The sequence below is a fragment of the Ovis aries genome, chromosome 1, assembly GCF_016772045.2.
Source record: "Ovis aries strain OAR_USU_Benz2616 breed Rambouillet chromosome 1, ARS-UI_Ramb_v3.0, whole genome shotgun sequence".
Lineage (NCBI taxonomy): Eukaryota > Metazoa > Chordata > Mammalia > Artiodactyla > Bovidae > Ovis > Ovis aries.
The window spans coordinates 232,455,368-232,476,244 of NC_056054.1; the positions used below are offsets into that span (position 1 = coordinate 232,455,368).

A 20,877-nucleotide genomic window follows, 5' to 3' on the forward strand; every position below is an offset into this window, starting at 1 on the left:
TCCTGAAATATATACAAACATTTTACTAGAATTTAACACAGTATTTGGTTAACAGTGAGGTTTAAGTGGGATTCCTAGCTTCTTTTACTAGTATCTAAAATATATATCTCATTAAAGAAATTCACTAACATGCTAAGAAAAACCTTAGCTGTGGTGTGAACTAGAGCTTTTGATAAAGGTAGAATTTTTTTTTAACATAAAATTACAGATCTATGAGAGTGCAAGATAAAAGCTTTGTAATATTTTTGTTTTGAGCTATGGTAAAACAGAAAAAATTTTACAAAATACAGTTGAACCAAAGTCCTCCCCTTCAGCAGAAGGTCAGACTAGGTCATCGATGTGAAAGGATCCAGCTACCAGAGCAATGTAGTTACTTGAAAATAATTACTGAGTTCAGTTTCTGAACACGTTAATTCCTCTAATCTTCATATTGGTAATTCACTAACATAAACATCTCCTTTAATGGGTTTCATCAACTCTGCTAACAGTTACAACAATGAAAAAGATCCAACTGCTGTATTAAATTAGTAAAGGCAATTTATGTTTTAAGAAATTGAGAACAGTTTTGATCAAATATAAATGAGTAAGTAAGAAATCAAATAAGCATGTGTGTGTACATACATATGACTTTAATTTTGGAAACACAGACACCTTTAGCCAATTATTTAAATAGAAAGCTACCCAATATTTTACAGCCACTGTAAACACTGCAGGTAAAACCCCAACACCCTCCTATATAACTAAGAGAAACATTATCATCCAGAAACCTGACGGCAGATGAAATTTCCTCCTTCTCACATCCCAATAGACTATCCTATCTTCTCTTACTTCTTTCTCATGAACTCTGAAGCTTAGTGACAAATTATTAGTCATCATTTCCTCCTTTATGATGTATACCGAAGACAAAAAAACCACTGAAGTCATTTCACGTTAGTTTAACAAAGCTATATTATGCTAACGTTGCCAACAGCATACAATTGACATTTCAGTATACCATGAACAATTTACATAGTATTTCACAACTACACTACTCTGATTAACAAAATATTTATAAAAAATCTGTTCAAAAGGTTACATTCACTTCTTCATTTAATATCAAAACAATGGTCATAGGAGATTCAAAATCAGAAAATTACTTACCTTAAACATTTGTATTCTCCAAAGGCATATACTCTACTTGGATTAGTCAAAGATTCAGGCTTCCTGGAATACTCAAAGGATTGTGGAGCTACTGAATTTAGTATACCCAAGAAACAGCCAAACTCCCCCCCTCATCCCCACCCGAGTTTCCTGATTTTGCCAATCAAGGGGTCCTTAACAATGTCAAAGGATGCCACAGGATTCACCAGTGGCACCAAGACCCTAAATGGGTGAATTAAGATGTAACCACTCAAAAGATTTTCATTCTGGGAACTTAAGTTACAGGTAATTCCTAGTCACTTCGAGCTCTCTAGAGAATTATATCAAAATGACATGGCTCCAGAAGGCTGAGTAATAACTCGGTTAACAGGCATAGCTCACTCTAGGTTTCCTGATCTGGCTAAACTCCCATCTGGAGACCTGGCTGCTGCATAGGGGTGGATCTCTCTTTAAAGAGACTGAGAGGAAGATGGCTGTGTAGCTGCTGCACGGATCTCACTTGACACCACTGCCCTTTTGCAAAAGACCAGAAGTAGATCCTGTTTTCCCAAACTGAAGTAAGTTGGGAAAGGATCGTTCTTTATAAGAAAAAGCATGAAAAGTGAAAACAACAATCAGTGTTTGTTTTGCAGTGAGCTGGTGCAGAAGCAGCACACACCCCAAGCAGCAAGAGGGATACTGCCAAGCTCCTTCCCTGGGAACCACCGGCTGCAGTGGCTCTTAACTGTGTGAGCATCGGTTTCATCTGGGTTTATTTTGTACATCACAGGCAAGATTTGTCCTCAGGTGACTGCTTCTTTGCTTTACACCCCTTTGGCTTATGAAAAAGTTTCACAGGAAAGCTCTACTTTTCAATAGTGGGAAAACCTGTATAGATAAGTCAATTCCAGACTCTGGTCCCTAGCTTTAAACAAACTTAGCTACATAAATGTTTATCAAGACAGTATCTAGGGTCTCCTCACCTATAGGTGTGACCAAGATTTTAAGCTATAAACAGATGCCAGGCCTGTCCCTCAATAACAACTTACTCTAGCTGGGAGATTTTAAACTGTCAATACTTGGGCCTCACCAAGGTTCTAATTTAACTGATTTGATTGAAGGGCCTGAGCGTTATACAGACTTAACTTCACAAGTAATAACAACAGGCATCCAGAATTGAGAACCACTGAAAAAGGTTAGAACTGGGTGGTATACCTGAGCCTCTTCAATATGTAAGACTGGGGTTTTGAGTGCTGGCATTTTGGCAGTCTCTCAGTTTATTTCAGTTGCTCAGTTGTGTCCAATTCTGTGACCCCAAGGACTATAGCACATCAGGCTTCCCTTTCCATCACCAACTCCCAGAGCTTGCTCAAACTCCTGTCCATCTAGTCGGTGATGCCATCCAACCATCTCATCCTCTGTTGCCCTCTTCTCCTCCTGCTGTCAATCTTTCACAGCATCAGGGTCTTTTCCAGTCAGTTCTTCGCATCAGGTGGCCAAAGTTTTGGAGTTTCAGCTTCAGCATCAGTCCTTTCAATGAATATTCAGGACTGATTTCATTCTGGATTGACTGGTTTGACTTCCTTGCAGTTGAAGGGACTCTCAAGAGTCTTCTCCAACACCACAGTTCAAAAGCATCAATTTTTTGATGCTCAGCTTTATGGTCCAACTCTCACATCCATACATGACTACTAGAAAAACCAAAGCCTTGACTAGATGGACCATCCAGTAATATCTCTGCTTTTTAACATGCTATCTAGGTTGGTCATAGCTTTTCTTCCAAGGAGCAAGCATCTTTTAATTTCATGGCAGCAATCTTTGGGGGATTTCAAATCTTCTGTCATTTCCAGATGAAATTTTTGGAAATTTAATAGTCACAGATGCCACCATTATTGTTATCAAAGTCCCACGCTGGTGAAAAAAGATTCCATGGTTCCCTACAGTGTCTGTGTGTCCCTTCAATAACTTTCCGAGGATAGAGACATCCAACCTGTATTCAGTTCTCTATTAAATTCTAACTGGGGTCAATGAAAGGAGCACCTACTGAGGTTAACAGCCAAGCTGTGTTCACACCCTATTTCAAAGAGAATTCAAGAGAAGGGGAGAGAGAAGGAAGGTGTGGGGAGGAGCAAAGGGAAAGGTAGAAAGAAGCAGGTTTAACACTGGGAATGAGAGTATCAAGAGGATTCAGAGAGACAGCACTATTTTCAGGAACTACTCACTCACTTATTGTAAGATGATTAACACCTTGAAAGTACACTTATCCCTCATGGTAAGTTATACACTGAAGACTTCCTGTTAAGCCTCACCTTGAAGAGCCCCGGAGAATCACCTCTTCAGTGGAGAGAGCAAAAGACCTGGGTCCTATGTTCCTCAGTGCGGGAGACTTCTCACAGGTCTCCAAGACAGAGCACATTGTCAATTTTTCTAAAAACATGCAGTAAAGAGACTGCCACTAGGACCACATTGTTGATGAGTTATCTTCCCAGTGTCGCTGTCACAACAGAAGATTCTCGCGTGGTCAAACCTTCATCTGTGCTTCAGGTTCACAACAGGGTAATTAATCATCTGATTTTACAATATATTTTGATGTTTACCTTTGATTGGGTCCAATCTGATGTTAAAAGCACTTAAAACCACCCCATTTCTCCATTCTATCTCCTGCTATGCTTTTTCTTATTTATACAATAAGAATTTAGAGCTGGATTTGATATATATATAGTTCAACTGCCTCATCTTCCATGTAAATAACCAGAAATGACTTGACCAGTTTCACATAGCTGTTTAATGGCAAAACAAAGCACTAAAGATGAATATGAAAGCAACTGTGAATGCCCTCACTCTCTAGAGGTCTGATGTAAGTTACTCAATTAAAACAGGCTATCAAGAGATAAGCCCAAACACAGTAAGGAAATGAACTTTTACAATGCTTGTTTGGTTACACATATGCACCTATCTTAGGATAAGGGACAAGGCAAAAGATGGGAATGAGTGGGTAACCTTATTTCCCAGATACATCTTAAAGACCTACTCTCAGCAACTGTATCAAGCTGTTACTTCTAGCAGAGCTGCTGATCACAGGTGGGGCCACAAAGCTGGGACAAGATATTTGGTTCTCAAAATTTCTTTCATGCCTACTAATCTTAGAAATTGTGGCTCAAGGGTAAAGAATCTGCCTGCAAATGCAGGTGACGCTGTTAGATCCTTGGGTCGGGAAGATCCCCTGGAGAAGCAAACGGCAACCTCTCCAGTGTTCTTGCCTGGGAAATCCCATGGAGAGAGGAGCTTGGTGGGTTATGAGTCCACGGGGTTGCAAAGAGTCAGACAACTTAGTGACTATACAACAACAATCTTAGAAATAAATGCTTTCACTAACCTGCCTTCCTCCTCCTAATAAAATATATTTTCAGACAGAGAGGTGTCCCAGCTAAGTGGTAAATGAAGGGTGTGCAGGCACGAGCTGTCAAGGATAAACAATGAGGAGTTATTAGATAGGGAGCCACTGTCCAAAGCCTTGGTCAAAGATAACCATCCTGTAAGTTTATATAATTATAAATTATATAATTTTTAAAATAGGTTCAAAAATTCACTTAAAGAAAGAATAACTGAGAAACCCTACATTTAATTCTGAAGTTCTTCAGGTAACCACTACTAAGCTGAGCTTGTTTCCTTAACTGTAAAATGGAACTGCAATCTTAACTTTACTCAGGCCCCTGTATAAAATACTGTGAAGGTATAGAGCAATACTACATGACACAAAGTAAAAAAGTGCTTTGCAAAGGAAGACAGGGTACTAAACATTAAGAAATCTTTGAATTCTAGAATTGTTTTTTACTATATCATGTCGACAAGTGTTTTAGAGGAGCAATTTTTCCAATTTTATTATTAAGAAGGATTATATAAAAGGGGGTTTAGTGAACAAATATCAGGAATAATTAGGTTATAAAAAGCAACAACTGTTTCTAACTTCAAGATTTCTTAAGAATTTTGAAAATAATGCATCCCATAAATCTCCAAGATGAAAGGACAAGTTGAGCAGCACGTCCCAAAATTATACGCGACCACCTACCCCTTTATCTCTGTGGAACAGTGTTGAGTGAAGGGTGCTCAATGTTCATCGTTCATTCAAGTGAACAGTGTTCCACAGAACATACTTTAGGGAAAAAGTCTTCTTAGATTCCTATTACTTGTCTGAATACAAAATTATAAGACACTTTTGCTAGAAGAGGAATTCTTTTGTCACATAAACACAAAGGTTTACAAGCCTTTTATATACTGTCTATTTCAGCTCTAAAATAACGTACCTTCAAATCTGTTAAGGCCAGGCCACTAGTATACCCTCTCTGTAAAAGGCCATTATGAGTACCTCATTGTCAGGACAGAGAATGAACCCTTCAAGTTTTGTAGAAGTCAAATACTGCTATCTCTCAGATACAGATAAGTTACAACAGTCAGAAGCTCTTCCCTTGCTGGTCCAGGGACATAGTTTTCTTATACCCTGGACCAACCAGAATGAAAGGAAGACTTCTGCCATGTGTAATTTTATTATTTATCTAACAGTGGATTGATTCCAAACAAATTTGTATAGCTGATTAATACAGAAAATCTTAAAGACTACATAAGAGGCAGCAACTTGAGATGGAATTCGTATGAGAAAATACAAGGTAACATTTTAAAACAGTAACATCAACTAAAATATTGAGAGAGAAATGGTTGTAAAATTCAAATCTAGTACTGTCTATTTTTATAGTGCATATATGAATGTTATAAAAGCATCTGTTAGAAACTGGTGGCAATGGCAAAAAGTCCTATACCAGTTCTTGAATGTTCTCTTACAGCTGGTAGAAAGAAGTACAAAGTTTGGCAATACTTGGCATGGGCCAAGATAGGTCACAATCTTCTGAGCAGTGCATTAAAAAAAATATCTATAGATTACACCGAGAGTTCATTTTACAGCTCTTTACTAGATTATGTAAACCGCAGGCATGCATCTGTAAGCTGCGGGCATGCATGATGGTTTCTGTGATCTCAGAGCTTCACTCTGGCCAAACAAGATAAAAATGCTCGAACTTTACACTAGACCCAAAGACAGTCTCTTCTGTGGACAGAACAGAAAATTCCTTCCTCTACAAGGCTATGCGAGCTTGCAACATAAGACTAGGAGGATAAAGCTCCTTACTAATGAACAGGTTGACAGAGCGCAACATGGAGCATGATGTGAAAACATTTTAAATGGCGACCATACACAGTTCCTTCCTCCCATGACTGCAATGACATAAAACCCAAAGTCCTTCAACAAATTCCTGGTGCTTTTCCATCTTAAGGTAGCTTACCATTTTATGGTCCCAGTGTCCTGCAAAAGTGGGTGGGACAGCCCACCCATATCTTTATCTGATATGTTGACCCCTTCATGGAGGAATAAAGTTACTTACAGGGAAATTCAGTTTCACCAAAAGGTATACATACTAAGTCACATTGGTAAATAATGGTGTTTCTAACATCTCTTAGAAACTGGCAAGGGGACAGAAGTCTACTACCAGCCCCCAAATTCACCCACTTCCATACATCTTTGATTGCAGACACATCAATAGAAACAGTGAATTTATACATAACGAACAAGTGAGACAGAGGTAAAGGCAAAAGCAGTGTCAGTCTGTCTGAGTGTAGGCAATGGTGCTTTGATTATACCCGTACAAACTCTTCAGTCCCTTTTAGTTATCCCCAGCTCAGCTCTTAAGCCGTAGACTTTTGCTGCAGAGAATTCAGATGTGATGTGGTTGCTCCAGTAACACTTTTAACAGTACTGCATTCAACACTGGGAATGGTTTCTAAACAATTTAAACTGCACACGGAACTTTAGTAGAACAAGAAGTTTATTACTCCCACTCAGTAGTTCCTGGGGGCTTTGATGTTAAGTCATACATAATTCGAGAAATACCAGGAATCTTCTTAATCTCAGTGACCATCTTTAACACCACCTGTTATAAAATAAAGATTATAAATAAAGAGCTAGGGTCCATTGCATGTTTAACAGAGCTAGAATCTGTAATTTCATTTGTAATTTCAAATTAAAACACAATCTATTTTTACCACTGTTCTCTATATATATGGGCTTCCCTTGTGGCTCAGCTGGTGAAGAATCCACCTGCAATGCAGGAGACCTGGGTTTGATCCCTGAATTGGGAAGATCCCCTGGAGAAGGGGATGGCAACCCACTCCAGTATTCTGGCCTGGAGAACTCCATGGGTTATACAGTCCATGGATTCGCAGAGAGTCAGACACGACTGAGCAACTTTCACTTTCTAGGTGTATGGGATACATTTATGATTAATTTACGCAGTGACTCCACAGATTTAAGTGACTTAAATTCAGCAGTACTCATGCAGTCTGCAAGTCATGGGTGTTACTGGTCCACAGCAAATGTTTAGAAGCATCTATAGCAACCTGACACTGCTGCAGCATTCAAGCATGAGACTTCACGTGCGGAAGACAACGCTTCACAGATTCTCTGCGGCTCACAACTCCAAGGCCACTACGGTGGCAAATAACACAGGTAATAATAATCACTGCTACATGTATAGACGAGGAAGGCCTTGTCACCTAACTGGCCAGAGGCTGGGCAAATGCAAGCCTAAGGGAAAATAGACTCTAAGCCACATTCTCCAAACCACATTTCTATACTAGCTAGTAATATAATCAGAGCCCTGTATTAGAGTCCTGGAACAGTGGTACAACTAATAAAGTCTTGCTTTGACTTTTACTTGCTATCTTAGAAACAGCTCCTCTGGAAACAACACTCTAGTGCAGGGATAACAAGAAAGAAGATGATCAAAACTGTAATTGCTAGTTGGCAGAGCATGAAGAAATTCATGGGTGCCTGGCCATAATGCTGTATCTTATATCTAACTGACTCTTCCTTCCTCACTCCTAGGGTTTTCTGTTTTACTTGGAGGACATTATTTATAAGGCAGAGGTTGGCACGATTAGATAAAAAGATAGATTAGAGTTGGGAGTCTCCACATAGTAATCAGACATCTGGAAGAGAGGTAATATACTTAGGGCCTTTTCCTACTATAATGTATTAAATAATGAATTATGTGGAGATTTAAAAAATTAGAGCCTATTTTATGAACAGAAAACCAACCTCAGAAATATCAACATTGCCACAGCCTATCCCATTCACCATTATTATAAAATGTTAAGGTATTAAATATGTACATCAGAAAAAAAATGTATCTATTACCTCTATGGGGATCTCACTGCCAGGGGTTGCAGGTATACCAGTCATGAAATCGCTAGTAATAAAGGTTCGAATAACCACAGATCTCTGGCAAGAAGGTTGCTTCTGAAGTGGGTCCCGATCAAAATGCAAAGGTGTCAAAATCACTGGCATCTGGCTGATTTTCCCAGCATACCCTAGGGAAAGGAAGTTAACATGTAGAATCAATTACCACGCCATAGGAAAGCACTCTCAGTTCAATTAAATCCTTCCAGACAGGACCTACAATCACACACACAGACACACCTCTTCTTAGGACTGTCATCATGTACTATATTCAGCTACTCTCATAGCACTGTAAGCAAACGCAATCACAAATACAAATTACAGAGTCTGATGAATGCAGTGATATGCTATACATATAAGTCAATTCATTATTCATATAATTATCTTCTATACTGCAAACACTGAATAAGAAAATGCTGAGCCACTAACCCTAGAGGGAATACGGAATTAGGGTCTTGCAAGCCTCTAGTCATAACATATTCATCAACTGATCAATATATAACCTTTCTTTATGTGTTTTCTGTTTAAAGACACCTTACTCAATATCTATTGTAGATTCATTACAGTGAGCTCACAGCCAATGGCACTGTAACTCTAGCTTGAAGGAAGCTTATCTAACACACCTATTTTCTCAGTAAGGCACATGATGGTCTTCCTGTGCTTAGGAACCTAGTCAGCAGCACCTCAGCACTAAGCTTAGAGGACATTTTTAAACAGTGAAATCACCAACAAAAAGCATGAAAATGCAAAACAACATGGCATTAAATAGACGACAAAAAAGACACCTGTTAACAGAAACAGAGCTGAAACAAGACAGAGGACTGCCATCTTCAACCTCAACTGGGAACATCTGAGCTGAGCAACTCAAGTTTTGTCACTTTGTGCATGTCTGCAAGTGACCATAAACATGAGTAAGTTCTATATGGATAAGGCAATGTCACAGAACTACCCACAGAATCAAATAGGAATACTAAAAGCTGAATCCTCCTACTAAAAATCATAAAGCCAAGCTTTCAAAATCTAGTTGAAGCATGTAGTAATGAACAAAATGGGCAACTTACCAGACTCCCTGAGAATGTTATGGGCCTCAAAATCAGCTTGGCGTAAAGTACTGAGTACCCCTGTGGTCAAGAAAGTGGGAGTAACATCTGTAGGAGGTTCTTTAACTGGTGGGCCAAATATATAAACAACTCTAGAAGGAAGGAAGTGAAAATTATAAAGAAAATACATTTTAGTATGAGGAAACAAAGCACATAAAATAACATTCTCTGCATTTGTTCTTAGGCCCATCTCTTACCCACTTCAAATCCCCAATGGGAAGGACAGGATTATAGAAGGTAGCTGTTGTCTGAACCTTCCTCAAAATACATTCTCTGAAATACTAGTGTGAAGATAAACTTGATTATCACAATCCTCTTTCCATTTAACATACTGGATTGAAAAGTATACCCAAAACTTCATGTTCATCTAGAATCTGGGGGTGAAAACAGGGTCCTTGCAAATGTAATCGAATAAAGGTCATAATTTGGGTGGGGGCGGGGGGAAGAAGGCTAATCCAATGATAGGTGGGTGTCCTTCTAAGCAAAAGGCAATCTGGAAAGACAGACACATGGAGAAGAGAGGGCCATGTAAAGATGGAGATGAAGACTGGAGTTCGACTGTCTCCAGGCAATGACTACCAGCAAACATCAGAAACTATGAAGAGAAGAATTCTCCCCTAGACCCTTCAGAGAGAGCAATGCCCTGCTGACATCACCCTTAATATCAGAGTTATAGTCTCCAGAATTGTGACATAATAGAATTTTATTGTGTTAAGCCTTCTAGTCCGTGGTGATTTGTTATGGTAGCTCTAGGAAATCAATGCACAAAAGCCTGGGGGAAAATGATTAAATAAATAGGTTTTAAGGGCAATGCTAAAGAGTGCTCAAGCTACCGCACAACTGCATCACCTCACACGCGAGTGAAGTAATGCTCAAAATTCTCCAAGTCAGGCTTCAACAATACGTGCACCGTGAACTTCCAGATGTTCAAGTTGGTTTTAGAAAAGGCAGAGGAACCAGAGATTAAATTGCCAACATCCGTTGGATCATCAAAAAAGCAAGAGAGTTCCAGAAAAACATCTACTTCTGCTTGATTGACTATGCCAAAGCCCTTGACTGTGTGGATAATCACAAACTGTGGAAAATTCTTCAAGGGATAGGCATACCAGACCACCTGACCTGCCTCTTGAGAAATCTGTACTCATGTCAGGAAGCAACAGTTAGAACTGGACATGGAACAGACTGGTTCCAAATAGGAAAAGGCATACGTCAAGACTGTATATTGTCACCCTGCTTATTTAACTTCAGAGAAGGCAATGGCACCCCACTCCAATACTCTTGCCTGGAAAATCCCATGAACAGAGAACCCTGGTGGGCTGTAGTCCATGGGGTCGCTAAGAGTTGTACACGACTGAGCGACTTCACTTTCACTTTTCACTTTCATGCATTGGAGAAGGAAATGGCAACCCACTCCAGTGTTCTTGCCTGGAGAATCCCAGGGATGGGGGAGCCTGGTGGGCTGCCGTCTATGGGGTCACACAGAGTCGGATACGACTGAAGCGACTTAACAGCAGCAGCAGCTTTTTTAACTTATACACAGAGTACACCATGAGAAACGCTGGGCTGGATGAAGCACAAGCTGGAGTCAAGACTGCCGGGAGAAATATCAATAATGCCGATATGCAGATGACACCACCCTTATGGCAGAAAGCAAAGAACAACTAAAGAGCCTGTTAATGAAAGTGAAAGAGGAGAGTGAAAAAGTTGGCTTAAAGCTCAACATTCAGAAAACTAAGATCATGGCATCTGGTCCCATCACTTCATGGCAAATAGATGGGGAAACAGTGGCTCACTTTATTTTGGGGGGCTCTAAAATCACTACAGATGGTGACTGCAGCCATGAAATTTAAAGACGGTTGCACTTTGGAAGAAAAGTTTTGACCAACCTAGACAGCAAATTCAAAAGTAGAGACATTACTTTGTCAACAAAGGTCCATCTAGTCAAAGCTATGGTTTTTCCAGTGGTCATGTATGGATGTGAGCGCTGGACTATAAAGAAAGCTGAGTGCCGAAGAATTGATGCTTTTGAACTGTGGTGTTGGAGAAGACTCTTGGGAGTCCCCTGGACTGCAAGGAGATCCAACCAGTCCATCCTAAAGGAAATCAGTCCTGAATATTCATTGGAAAGACTGATGCTGAAGCTGAAACTCTAATACTTTGGCCACCTGATGCAAAGAACTGACTCATCTGAAAAGACCCTGAGGCTGTGAAAGATTGAAGGTGAGAGGAGAAGGGGACGACAGAGGATGAGGTGGTTGGATGGCATCACCGACTCAATGGACATGAGTTTGAGTAGACTTCGGGAGTTGGTGGTGGACAGGGAGGCCTGGTGTGTTGCAGTCCATGGGGTCACAAAGACTGAGTGACTGAACTGACTGGTAACAAAACTTCAGACACTATAATATGCTAATATGCACTGGTAACCTCCAAGATGAAGCTATAGTGAATTTCCCAAACGTATGTGACCACTCAACCTTTTTTTTTTTCTTACACTTTGGAGAACACTGATCCCAAAGAAAGATTCTTATTTCACTATGCACATATTTCATGAATAAAATATGGGAAGTCACCAGGGAAGCCATTCTTAAACAGTAGTCCTATGGTTAAGAATCTGCCTGCCAATGAAGGGGATATGGGTTTGATCCTGGTCCAGGAAGATCCCACGTGCCACAGAGCAACTGAGCCTATGTAACACAACTACTGAAGCCCACACACCCTGGAACCTGTGCTCTGCAACAAGAAGCCATTGCAATGAGAAGCCTGCCAGCAGTAACTAGAAAAAGCCCTTGCACAGCAACGAAGACCCAGCAAAGCCAAAAATTTAAGTAAATAGTAAGGGGGGTGGGGGGTAAATGTCACCAAAGTAAGACTTGTTGGAAAAGGAATGACTCATTACTGCCTCAAGTAAATGTCTGTTTGAAACTTATGAAGAAACATTGCAGATGTTAATAAAAGTAGAATTTGGAAGACAGCTTAAAGAAATTAGTATCAAATAAGTACAACTCAAGGGGAATCTTCTTGCTGATTTGGAGAATCTGTTCTATAACCTTCACCCAGAAAACAAGAGAGAGAAGGGGATAGAGACAAGGGCCACCTGGCTCTTTCCAATCCAGCTCTCAGCTAGCAGGCAACTGTCCCTTTTCCTTAGCCATATCTGTCTCTAGCAGAGAAAATAAATCTCCCCTGCATCTAGCAAGAGGAAGTTAAACAATACCTTTTTCCCTTCTTATTAATAGGTACTTAGAATAAAACAAACATACCAAAGAAAAAAGCATCCGATCAAAACCACCAACTATTTCATTGCCTCCTTCCAAACATACTTTCGCAGGAAGGGTTTCATCCCACGTACTGAAAGTAAGCCACACTTTAAAGCAATATACTTCCTAGAGCTCATAATCCTTAGAGGAAAAAGCAACTAGGCAAGAGAATGCCATTAACTTGCTCCTTTCTGTCTTATTTATTTCAAACAAGAGTGGTCACAGAATATGTACAGAGACAAGCAGTCTTCCATCCTGTGTGAGACAGTAAAACTAGAACCGTTCCTCTCTACACAAAGATTCCACCATGCAAACTAGGGGCGGGCAGGGGTTGGCAAAAATTGAAAGCTTTTTAAAAAAATTACTTAAATTCCAATCCCCCCCAAAAAAACTTTAAACATCACCAAATACATTTTTTAGGGGCTTGCTAGGTTCATATTTTTAAAATCTAGTTTTTTGTTTATTGGTTGTTGACTTTTTTCCTTTTTGAGAAGAGAGGAAGGATTAACAATGGAGGGAGAGAGAAATGAGGGAAAACAGAAAAGACAGGCAGAAAGACTAGAATACAAAAGGACAGAGATAAAGTTTAAACAAGAATAAGGGCCCTTTGGTAAAAGAAAAGGACGGAGACAGATGAAACTATAAGAATGCTGTGAAATGAAAAATATACTAATTATATAGTAAAGCAATGGAGCCAAACATAGTGAAAGGGAATTTTCTGTATGACCAATGAATTTTATTTAGGTATTAGCATTTTAGAATTTTAAACCATTATCTTAACCAAGACAATTACATCCATTCAAAATAGGCAACTACAAATTTACCATTAGTTATTAATAATTCACTCTTTTCAGTGTATTAAAGGTTTATCTGTATTTGGAGGCCTTTGGTTCATCTATGCAGGCCTTTTTAACATGTTCCCATTAGTAAAAATGTGACTTCCCTCTGACTTCTTATCTTAAAGGCCAACACCAGTCTAAAAACACTAGCCACATCAGTATATTTCTGTACTGATATACACACCACAGAAATTCCCTGGTAGTCCAATGGTTACAACTCTGTGCTTTCACTGCCGAGGGCATGTGTTCAACCTCTGGTCAGGGACCTAAGATCCCACAAGCCGTGAGGAACGGCCAAAAAAAGAGAAATGTACATGGCCAAAAAGAGAGAAATGTACACACCCTGCTATGTAAACACCAACAGGTAGGTTTATAAACTCTGTAGCTAATTTGAGTAAACTGAAATCTCAAGTAATCCTTTTTGATTGTCAAGTGCCTAATACTCATGAAGGAAATAGACAAGAGTAAAAAACTGTGAAATAAGAACATTTAATTAGCAATCTGGTACTAAATGAGTAATATTTTTGAACTGTAAAGGAGACAATGCTACTATTACACATAGGTTATAAATCAGCTGTTGATATACCCGACCTAAGAAATTTATGTGTAAATTAAAGGAAAACTAGATCTGAAGAACTAAGTTCAAAATTTTTTTAATATTTAAGGCGGTTATTTTAATGATATCTGGTATGTTTTTATCTTTACTCTGTTCAGTTCAGTTCAGTTCAGTCGCTCAATCGTGTCCGACTTTACTCTGTAATGATTATTAAATTGACCAAGTCCCTAATCGTAAGTAACTTGTACATTTTTTTCAATCTTTCTGGAATAAAACATCATAAAACAATAGTGTAAGTTGCTAGTTGGACAGACATTTGTAAAGTCTTTAAATTTCATACTAAAACTATTCTATAAAAGCCATCCTATTTACCTCAAAAAATTTTTTTAATAAGCAGATGATTGTACTACAATGAACAAACAAAATACAAAGTATTATTAAATATCTGCTGGGTTGTGATCTAAGCTGTCTTTCAACAATGGGAAGACCTTAAAAAAAAAAAAACCACAGCCTTATACTACATCTCACCCCTCTGCCAACTGCAGAACATACCTGTTAATGTTGTGACACATACGAGGTATAAGTCTAGCCAGGAAAATAAGAGATTCCCAGTCAGGCTCATCCTTACTGGAGATTCCACACACGTAACTGTAAGAACGACAGTCACCCTAAAAATAAAAATACAATTGATAATTTTTATTGATTTTATATAAATCAAAAGATGGAATGGAAAACACTTCATGCATGGTGACACCATGAAAAGTACTTTTAACAAAAATATGCTTGACTAAAAATGTATATGGATATTTTGCTAACAACATAAATAAATCCTAAATAAAAATTCCTCATTAAATTCTACTTAAATCACCTTAGACAATATAAAGAAAGTGTTACAGTAACTTCAACAATTTATTCAACATACACTTGAGATCCACTGGGATTTCATTTCAAATATCTGCTTGACTACATACAGATAGCCAGTACATCTAATTTGGGAGACAAGATCTGTCCACATTTATCAGATAAATAATTTATTCCTTTAAAATGAGTTAGTTTTAAAATAAGAAAGCAAATTTTAAAACAAGCAAATAAAACTGGTAATATTGATTCCTTTTTCATCTGTCTTGTTTAATCCAAGTAATTTGCTTTGAAAAACCTTAAACTGAAAAGTAACTCACAAGATTAAAAAATTACTAAATACGCAGTAAACTTGAGAATATAAGAATTCAGACTATTTGAATGCTAATATAATAGTATCTATTAAAGTTTAAAGCACACATGTTCTTTAATCCAAGAAATATTACTGAAACACATGAAATAACTCCTTGAAGAAATAAGACTACTTGCCTATGATAATGACAAAGTGAAAATGGTTTAAATGTGCACTGGTAGGAGAATAATTAAATAAATAATGATATAATCATACATGGAATATAAGGCAACAGTTAACAATAAGAATCTACTTGCAATGGCATGAAAAGTTCATGATGCTTGGTTATAAAGAAAAAGGTGATGTACAAAGTGTCAAATAACTTCCTTTCATTCTCATTCTATATGATTCTGAAAGGACATTTAACTGTAGAGCAAAAATAGGGAGATTTAGTTTTTAAATGTATTGCGCCTTTGATTTTTTTTTAACAAGTAGTTTATTTTGGTATTTAGAAAATAAACCTTATTGCTATACTAACCATGAATTATTATTTTTATCTGGATTTCTAAGTCTCAGCTTCAAAGACCTAAGAGACTAAAAGATAACTAACAACAAAAGAAACTTCTATTTTGACGGGAAAAGTAATAGAGCCTGAATAAACGTCATTTTTTTTTAAATGAAGTGTAATTTACAATGCTGTTAGTTTCAAGTACACAAAGTGATTTAGTTATACAAACATATACATACTCTTTTTCAGATTCTTTTCCATTATAGTTTATAGTTCCCTTACTACAGTTGTTTATTTCATATATAGTAGTGTGCATATGTTAAATCATTTTTTAAAAAGAAATCACTTATCCTACAAATTATATTTATTTATCCATAGTATTATCTATGAACTTATCAGAAAATGAGAAGTCAGCATACAGGGCTGCAAGTTTTTTACAACAGACCTAGTTAGAACTGGGGGGGCAGGGGGTCAACTTGTCTGCTCTTCTATCTTTATAAAGTAGGGTAATATCTGCCTGAAATAGCATATCATGAATTTAAAAATGAATCTATGATGAGATAAACCATATACCATTGAAAGAAAATTACTTCTACAATTCCAGGAACGGTTATTTCAATTTGATTTAAAAACAATGTAAGTAGCTTTCACATAAGGACCCTGGAAGAGGGAGAAAGCAGGAAATAACTGTCCCATATCATTTCCATGAACTAAAATACTTTAGTTTAATTATAAAATAACAACGAAGTTTTACTGTTTATTTACAAACAGGGCTACATGAATTCAGGAGAAAGGGGAATTTAAAAGAATGGGCTCAGATTCACATATTTAGGGAAAAGAGTGATATCTGTAAAACATTTCTTTTCATGCTTAATTCTACTATACTGCTACTGCTGCTACATCACTTCAGTCATGTCAGACTCTGTAAGACCCCACAGACGGCAGCCCACCAGGCTCCACCATCCCTGGGATTCTCCAGGCAAGAACACTGGAGTGGGTTGCCATTTCCTTCTCCAATGCATGAAAGTGAAAAGTGAAAGTGAAGTCGCTCAGTCGTGTACAACTCTTAGCGACCCCACGGACTGCAGCCCACCAGGCTCCTCCATCCATGGGATTTTCCAGGCAAGTGTACTAACTACATTAACCCACTAACGCACTCACACAATTTTTAGTAGAATTACTGACACCTTTCCCGGTTTCCATTTAAAATCTTCAAGTCCTAACTCACAGAAAAGAAACCCTATTCCTTCCCTATCCTCCCAAGCTTTTCCCCCTAGAAGCCCACTGGATGATCATGTAAACAAAGGCAAACTTAATATAATCTATTTATGAATAGCATTTCAAAGATGAGAACTATGTTATAGTCACATGCTTTTACAACTGGAAAGACTGCACAACAAATACTGAAAATGTTAGCTGTGCATTATCACAGCTCAGAGGAAGAGAGAAGACAGGCTGAGGAGGCAGAGGACACGGGGTTAAGGGAAACACAAGCTGAGAACAAGGCCTAAATGGTAAAAACATGTCCATCCAGGGCCTTTCTTGCAGTCAGAGAGTTCTAAAGCCACAGAACATTTCACATCAAGGATAAATGAGGACATGACCTCTCAGTACCTGTCCTTCAAAGCAGAAGCAAGCCAATCCTATGACAATTCATTCTTTGAAGTTTTACTTTTGGTTATAGATGACAGGTGTTTCAAAACTACAAAATCTCAGCCTGAATATTTAGTTCCTACAACCTTATTCGCACCATAAGCTTTCATAAAATATTGCCTTTTTACATTTTTTAAACTTGTTGTATACGCTTTCATATTTCATTTCCTTAAGTCATTCTTATTTCAATGTTAGCAGAAAGAGCAGCCGAAGTTATGTCACAGGTCAATGAATTCACACAACTCACCTGCACACCCACAGTTTTAATTGGTAGCAGGAAGGCATTCAGTGAATGCAGACTTGTAATCTGCATCAGCTTTTCCTGATCCTCTTCTGTCGTGCAGGCTTTAACTCTTTGTAATAGTGTATGTGGCTAAGGAAATCAAAGACATACTTCTTAGGATTTCAAGAAATAAGGTAGTCATTCTTTTGGTACCTACTACTGTCTTATGTATCTATACTTTCCAGTTTATAAGCAATAGATTCTATTTGGTATTTCTAACTTGTGTGTGCTAGGCAGTGTTGTCAGAATTTCATCTCTGAGGGCCAGGGCTATGAAAAGTCAAATATTAGGACAAGAAATACAGATAAGATTTATACACGTGGAGGCTTTTTCTCTGTCACCGGCAAGGAATACCTCACAAGTCAAATTCTCCTTATCTCCAGGGGAACTTTTTGTTATAAAGTCAACTTTGTCTGAAATGAATTTATCAGTTTATTTGCCTAGTATTGAATATATGTCTTCCTATTCCTTTATCCTTTTCTATTCTTTTACCTTCCCTCTTTCTACCCCTAGGTAAACAGACTACAGTTAGATTTTACTCCTCAATCTAGTTTGACAGTTGTGTCCTCACTAAAGATGTTAGTCTTTTAATTAAGGCTCAATTCCGTTCCACCAGTTTATTCAGTAGTTTCTGTTTGTGTGTCCATTTTTTATGTTTCTTTCTCCTTTCTTACATTTCTCTGAACTGACGATTTTTCCCAACTCATTTATTTCCCCTTTACTAGTTGTGAAGTTAAACCCTCTATTTTCATTCTTTAGCAGCTCCCCTTAAGTGGGGATCTTTAACAAAAGAGAATCAATCTGTGCTCATCTGGCAAGGAATACAAAGGTCTTTGAATGCTTTAACTCCAATCAATCCCCCTATGGCTTACAAGCTATTTTAGCTGTATGTTGTATTTAAACAAAACAAAACAAAACAAAACACCAAAATTGAGATCAGTTTATACAGCCTGTCTGATTAATTTTACCCATTTACCATTTTATTTGCTTATCAGTCCTTCCTGTATCTCAGACCCTTCAAACTAGGATCCCCTTCCTTCTTCTCTAGTCAGTTCTTTAAAACAGTGGCTCTCACACCTAGCTACACAGTCAAATTATTTAGTACACTCAGGTCCCATTTCACATCAATTAAATAAATTCTAGGCAGAAGGGGTCCAATCACAGTATACTTCAAAAGCTTCCCCTGTTGAATCTAATACACAACCAGGGTTGAGAACCATTGCCTTTAGCTCCTTAAGTAATAGACTATTGGCAATAAATTCTGTTTCTGTGAAAATATCTTTATTTTGCCCAAGTTCTTTGAGACCATTTATCTGTTCACTATTGTTCACAAGTATTTTCTCTTGGCATTTTGAATTCTTCCTGCTTTTACTGTTCCTTTCATAGCCTGCACAACAGTATTTCCTTTATGCAGAAATCAATCTTTTCTTTGTAGTTGCTTTGTCTTTGGCAGCCTATAGTTTCCATGGCTATGCTTGTGCGTGTGCCAAGTCACTTCAGTTGTGACCAGCTCTCTGCAACCCTATGGACTGTAGCCCACCAGGCTTCTCTGTCCATGAAAATACATGGACAAGGCAAGAATACTGGCATGGGTTGCCATGCCCTTCTTCAGGGGATCTTCCCTACCCAGGGACTGAACCCGCTTCTCTTGCAGGCAGATTCTTCACCGCTGAGCCAGCAGGGAAGCCCACATAGTTATGCCTATCAGATGTCAAATTCTTCTCCTTTACCCTGATTGGGATGTACCGTATTTCCTGAATCTGAGGCATGGTGTCTTTCAACAGGGTGCTGTGCTGTGCTTAGTCACTTAGTCATGTCCAATTCTCTGCGACTGGCTCACCAGGGAAGCCCTTTCAAAAGTGTGACAGAATTCAAATACTTTTGCCTATCTCCTTCGGGATATACATTTAAGTTGGCGTTCTCATTTTGTCTTAACTTCTTCTAATCATATTTTCTCTTTGATGCTTTGTTCCAATTTCTGGATAATTCAAGTTCACTAACTCTCTCTCTAGCTCTTTTTAATTTCAGTTATTTTCATTTCTAGAACTTAATTTTTTTTCAAAGCTCCCAGGCTCTTTATATACCTTATATACCTTATTCTCATTAACAATTGCTTCTTTTAATTCTTTGTAGTTTATATATGATTGCTAATTCCAGTATCTGAAGTACTTGAGGGTCGTCTTCTACTAGCTCTCATTCATTGTGCCTTATTTTTAGATGTATTGTGAGTTTTTTATTATAAGCTCATATTTGTTAAAGTCCTATTAATGGGGATTCTCTGAAGCCCAGATGAAGAGACTCCAAAGATAATTCACACTGCTTCTTTTCCGACACTCAAAAGCACTACCAACCAAACCCCACTTTAATACAGATTATAAATTTTAAGCACCAAATATACAGAAGAACTGAAGACTTCTCAATCATCCTCAGTTTGGAACTAAAATGACCTCCCTTACTTTCTCACAGGACGTATGAAAGGGTGTTTTAAAATACTTGATATCAAGTATTTTATTTTCAGGAATTCAAAGTATCTAATTTGTTAAAATATATAGAATAGCTGAAAAATATACAGAATAGATGAAAAGAGAAGTCTGCATTTAAGAGCCTCTGTAGAATACTGTCTTCATAGTAATTTCCAAAGGTTAAATATCTCTGAATTTTCAAGTAACAAAACCCTAAGTAATTTATTGTAAACACTGAAATACAACAAGAATCCATTCAATTCCTTGTATTGATTAGCTGTATCTTTTTAAAGCTCCTATAATATACAAATTCAACACAAATTACCTTTTTAACACTTGCAGAAAAATCAGCTACTATTTTCAAAATATTGTTAGTTTCAGGAAAATCCTTACAAATATAAGGTTCTTCAGCACATATTACTCTGATTGCCAGGCCAGGACCTAAAGAAAGAGTACAATGATATTTAATATAAATGTTATATTTAATATACAATCTTATTTTCTTTTTTCCTGGACAGAGTTTTTATTGGATGCTGCCCTTCCTAGGGGTGTGAGGAAGGAAGTCTACAAATGGGCACCTGAGACAGCCCCTCCAGCCAGCACTGGAGCGGCTGCCGGGTCACAAGGAGGGGCCCAGGGTTGGCGGCAGTGATGAGCCCCCGGCG

The 20,877-nt window shown here is 38.1% G+C and overlaps 1 protein-coding gene across 2 annotated transcripts in view; it reads right to left on the minus strand.

Moving 5' to 3' along the window:
* Window positions 1-930: 930 nt before the first annotated feature.
* The window catches only part of GMPS (guanine monophosphate synthase), a 78,490-nt gene continuing 58,543 nt past the window's right edge, over window positions 931-20,877 (minus strand). For both annotated transcript variants that reach the window (XM_015092578.4, XM_060394377.1), the window contains exons 11-16: window positions 20,538-20,653; window positions 17,715-17,840; window positions 14,709-14,824; window positions 9,466-9,596; window positions 8,363-8,535; window positions 931-7,097 (exon numbers count right to left, since the gene is read on the minus strand). In XM_015092578.4, the coding sequence (XP_014948064.1) occupies window positions 6,996-7,097; window positions 8,363-8,535; window positions 9,466-9,596; window positions 14,709-14,824; window positions 17,715-17,840; window positions 20,538-20,653 (764 nt within the window). In that variant the 3' untranslated portion in view covers window positions 931-6,995. The remainder of the gene's footprint in view (window positions 7,098-8,362; window positions 8,536-9,465; window positions 9,597-14,708; window positions 14,825-17,714; window positions 17,841-20,537; window positions 20,654-20,877) is intronic.